The sequence below is a fragment of the Ranitomeya variabilis genome, chromosome 5 (assembly GCF_051348905.1).
Source record: "Ranitomeya variabilis isolate aRanVar5 chromosome 5, aRanVar5.hap1, whole genome shotgun sequence".
Taxonomy (NCBI): Eukaryota; Metazoa; Chordata; class Amphibia; order Anura; family Dendrobatidae; genus Ranitomeya; species Ranitomeya variabilis.
In genome coordinates this window covers 688,113,579-688,117,253 of record NC_135236.1, presented here as the reverse complement: position 1 = coordinate 688,117,253, position 3,675 = coordinate 688,113,579, and the positions used below count along the sequence as shown (strand labels likewise).

Below are 3,675 nucleotides of genomic sequence, written 5' to 3'. Positions count from 1 at the left end.
CAGCAAGGCAAACTGGAGGAAAAAAAAAAAAAAATTCCAGCAGACTTCTTATAACTCTCCTTTCTCAACCTGGGTCTTTAACACTTTATTGGCCGGTCAAACTGTCATGATCTCTGCAGGCAGAGATCATAGCAAGCCTATAGAGGGACAAGCTCTCGGAAGATGGAACTATACTGACCATGAACTAAGCCTGCCGCGCAACTAGAAATAGCCAGGTAGCATTTCCTATTTATAGCTAGATGCCCAGCTCTGGCCTAAGACCTAAATAGCTAGCAGAGGGAAATATAAGACCTGGCTCACCTCTAGAGAAATATTCCAAAGAAGACAGTAGCCCCCCACATATAATGACGGTGAGTTCAGATGAAACAACAAACGCAGCAGGAAAATAGTCTTAGCAAATTTGAGGTCCGCTTACTAGATAGCAGAAGACAGATAGTATACTTTCATGGTCAGCAGAAAAACACTAACAAAACACCATCCAGAGATTACCTTAAACTCTGGCATTAACTCATAACGCCAGAGTAGCAATCCCTGATCAACGAGAGCTTTCCAGACACAGTAACAAAACTTCAGCTGTGAACTGGAACAAATAGGCAAAATGAAACATGGACAAAAGTCCAACTTATCTAGCAGTTGTCTAGAAGCAGGAACAAGCACTGAGAGGCATCAGATAACATTGTTGACCGGCAAGAAACCACCAGAGAAATGAGCTTAAATAGCGACACCCACTACTGATGGAACCAGGTGAAACAGGAAAGAGGATGACAAGTCCAATTCCACAAGCGGCCACCGGGGGAGCCCAGAATCCAAATTCACAACACCCTACCACCCCTTGCTCTTGCTCGCGCGCCTCACTCCCGACCTCAGAGAAAGTCATATCTAGCTTTACGCGCATGCGCTCTCGCAGGGCCTGTTTCACTAACACATCTCGCAAGCCTGTCACCAGTTGGTCTCGCAGTACAACGTCAATTGACCCCACACCTATGCCGTCCTTCCGTATAATGGCAGAATTAAGCTCCTGCAGTGCGTTCATATATTGCGTCACGGTCTCCCCCTCTCTTTGTACCCGGCGGAACAGTCGCATGCGCAGCTCCCCTACGTCAGTGGGGTCCCCATGCGTCTCCTCAAGTATACATAATACTTTGTCCAGGGTATCTCTCACCTGGGGGGGTCTGAGCATAACAGAGTCCCGTGCATCCCCCTCTAGGGCCATCACAGCTATTTTCGCCTGCAGAGCCGGTGTCATAGGATGCATCCGCATCATCCCTCGGATGCGCTCCGTCCAACCCCTAAGGTATGTTTTGATATCAACAATTTGCGATTGGATCCTCATAGGCACAATAATTTTGGCATGGACGAAAGAAAGGCCCTGCAGAACTTAAAACATAACAAGGATTTTGTAGTGCGCGAGGCCGATAAAGGGGGCAATGTGGTTCTCTGGCCCCACGAGATGTACACGGGCGAAATATTGCGTCAACTGCAGAGGTCCGATTGTTACGTTTTGTTACCCTCTGATCCCACGGAGTTTTTTAAGGATAAAATTGATCATCTAATTAACAGGGCCCTCCAGGAGAATATTGTGACGAAAAAGGAAGCGGACTTCTTGACCACTCCTACGCCTATCATCCCGACTTTTTATGCACTCCCTAAAGTGCACAAATCTCTCACCGTACCACCAGGTAGGCCCATAGTCTCCGGTATTGGCAGCATCTTCGAACGTCCTTGCATCTATGTGGATCACTATCTACAACCACTAGTCCTGTCTTTGGTGTCCTATATTAGAGACTCATCACATCTCATACAGCTCCTCGAGAATGTACACCTGCCTCCGAATACCTACATCGTTAGTCTCGATGTAGAATCACTTTACACCAGCATTTCACATCAGCTGGGTTTGCAGGCTGTAAGATACTTCCTGAACAAAAACATCAATAGAGACGTTATGCATGATAGTTTCCTTTTGGAACTATTATATTTTATTTTAGATAAGAACTATTTTGTCTTCGACAGGAAGTACTACAGACAAACCTCTGGCACAGCCATGGGGGCTCGGTGCGCACCATCGTATGCCAATCTTTTTCTTGGATGGTGGGAGGAGCAAACGGTCTTTAAGCATACGGCATTCACAACTAATGTGGCAATATGGCAACGCTATATTGACGACATTGTTTTTTCTGGACAGGGTCATTTGACGAATGCAAACTCTTTATCAGTGATCTCAATAGTAATGTCTTTAATATCAAACTTACGTCTGTTATTTCAGATACAGCAATAGACTTTTTGGACCTTAAACTATCCATTGAGGATTCTTGCATTACCTGTAGCCTCTTTCGGAAGACAACTGCCACCAACAGCTTACTACATTTCAACAGCTTCCATCCTGGACATCTAAAAAATGGAATTCCGAGGGGCCAATTCCTCCGTTTAAGGAGAAATTGCAGCTCAAATGTGGACTTTGAGGCACAGGCAAGAGAATTATCTATGCGCTTCAAAAACAGGAGTTACCCCCGCAGAATCATTTCCCAAGCTTATCAACATGCCCGAAGCACCGAGAGACAGAGTCTGTTGACCAAGAAGGTACGTGAACCCCTCTCTTCGCTACCTCTGATTACCACATTTAACAACCAGTGGTCTGATGTCCGCGACATCTTATCCAACAATTGGGCTATCCTTGCAAATGATAAGAAGATTTTGCCCTTTATTTCTAAATCTCCCAATATGGTAGCAAGAAGAGCCAAGAATCTAAGGGACAATTTATGCCATAGCCATTATCAGCGACCACCCACTAAATTGAATCGGGGGACAAAAACCTTTGGTTCATATCCATGTGGGCGCTGCAATATCTGCCAATTTATGACTGCACAGGATGGCTATTCAATTTCAGTTTTATCTTTTCAGATACGCCCTAAGGAATTCTTTACGTGTAGGTCACGGAATATCGTAGATGCAATCTTTTGCGGCTGCCCCAAAATTTACGTTGGACAGACCACCCAAGAACTTCGGAGGAGGATGCAACAGCATCTCTCCAGCATTTCCACAGCATCTAAAGATCGTGAGAAGAATAAAATACTCACCTCAGTGGCATCCCATTTCCTAGATATACATGGAGGAAAAGTGGCTGGGTTTGGAATCGGTCCATACTAACATAAGGGGTGGCAATACTGTACAAGCCCTTCTTCGCTGCGAATCCAAATGGATTTTTGAACTTCAAAGTCAGTCTCCTCGCGGCCTGAACGAGGACCTATTATTCACGGGTTTCTATAAACAACTTTAAGCTGTCTGTTGTGGGATATAACTATTATTATTATTTTTTATTTTTTATTTTTTATTTTTTTGTCCCGGTGGTCTTAAGCTGTGTGGCATTTATCCATGATATACCGTAAGGCTGCAATATATTACCTGTTGGGTTTTGCATGGTGCGTGCTGCGTTTATTTGTAACTTCGTGTGTATCACTCATGATCAATGGCCTATTTATATACATTTTTTTACACATCATTTGTTCATAAACTAAAAGCAAGTGCTTTTTGAGCACAATAGTGCGTGGTTGTATTATGCCTGGAGCTGGTGCATCACTCTGTCTAGCTACTGCCTCTATTCGTATACTTCTTAATAATAATAATAATAATAATAATAATTTTATTTATATAGCGCCAACATATTCCGCAGCGCTTTAC

General features: G+C 43.9%; 1 protein-coding gene across 1 annotated transcript; it reads left to right on the top strand.

Moving 5' to 3' along the window:
* The first annotated feature begins 826 nt into the window (after nucleotides 1–826).
* Nucleotides 827–3,422, top strand: LOC143777159 (uncharacterized). Its single transcript, XM_077267249.1, has 2 exons — nucleotides 827–1,679; nucleotides 2,264–3,422. The coding sequence occupies exons 1-2, from the start codon at nucleotides 1,250–1,252 to the stop codon at nucleotides 3,142–3,144; spliced, it is 1,311 nt and encodes a 436-aa protein (XP_077123364.1). The 5' UTR covers nucleotides 827–1,249; the 3' UTR covers nucleotides 3,145–3,422.
* Nucleotides 3,423–3,675: the final 253 nt, after the last annotated feature.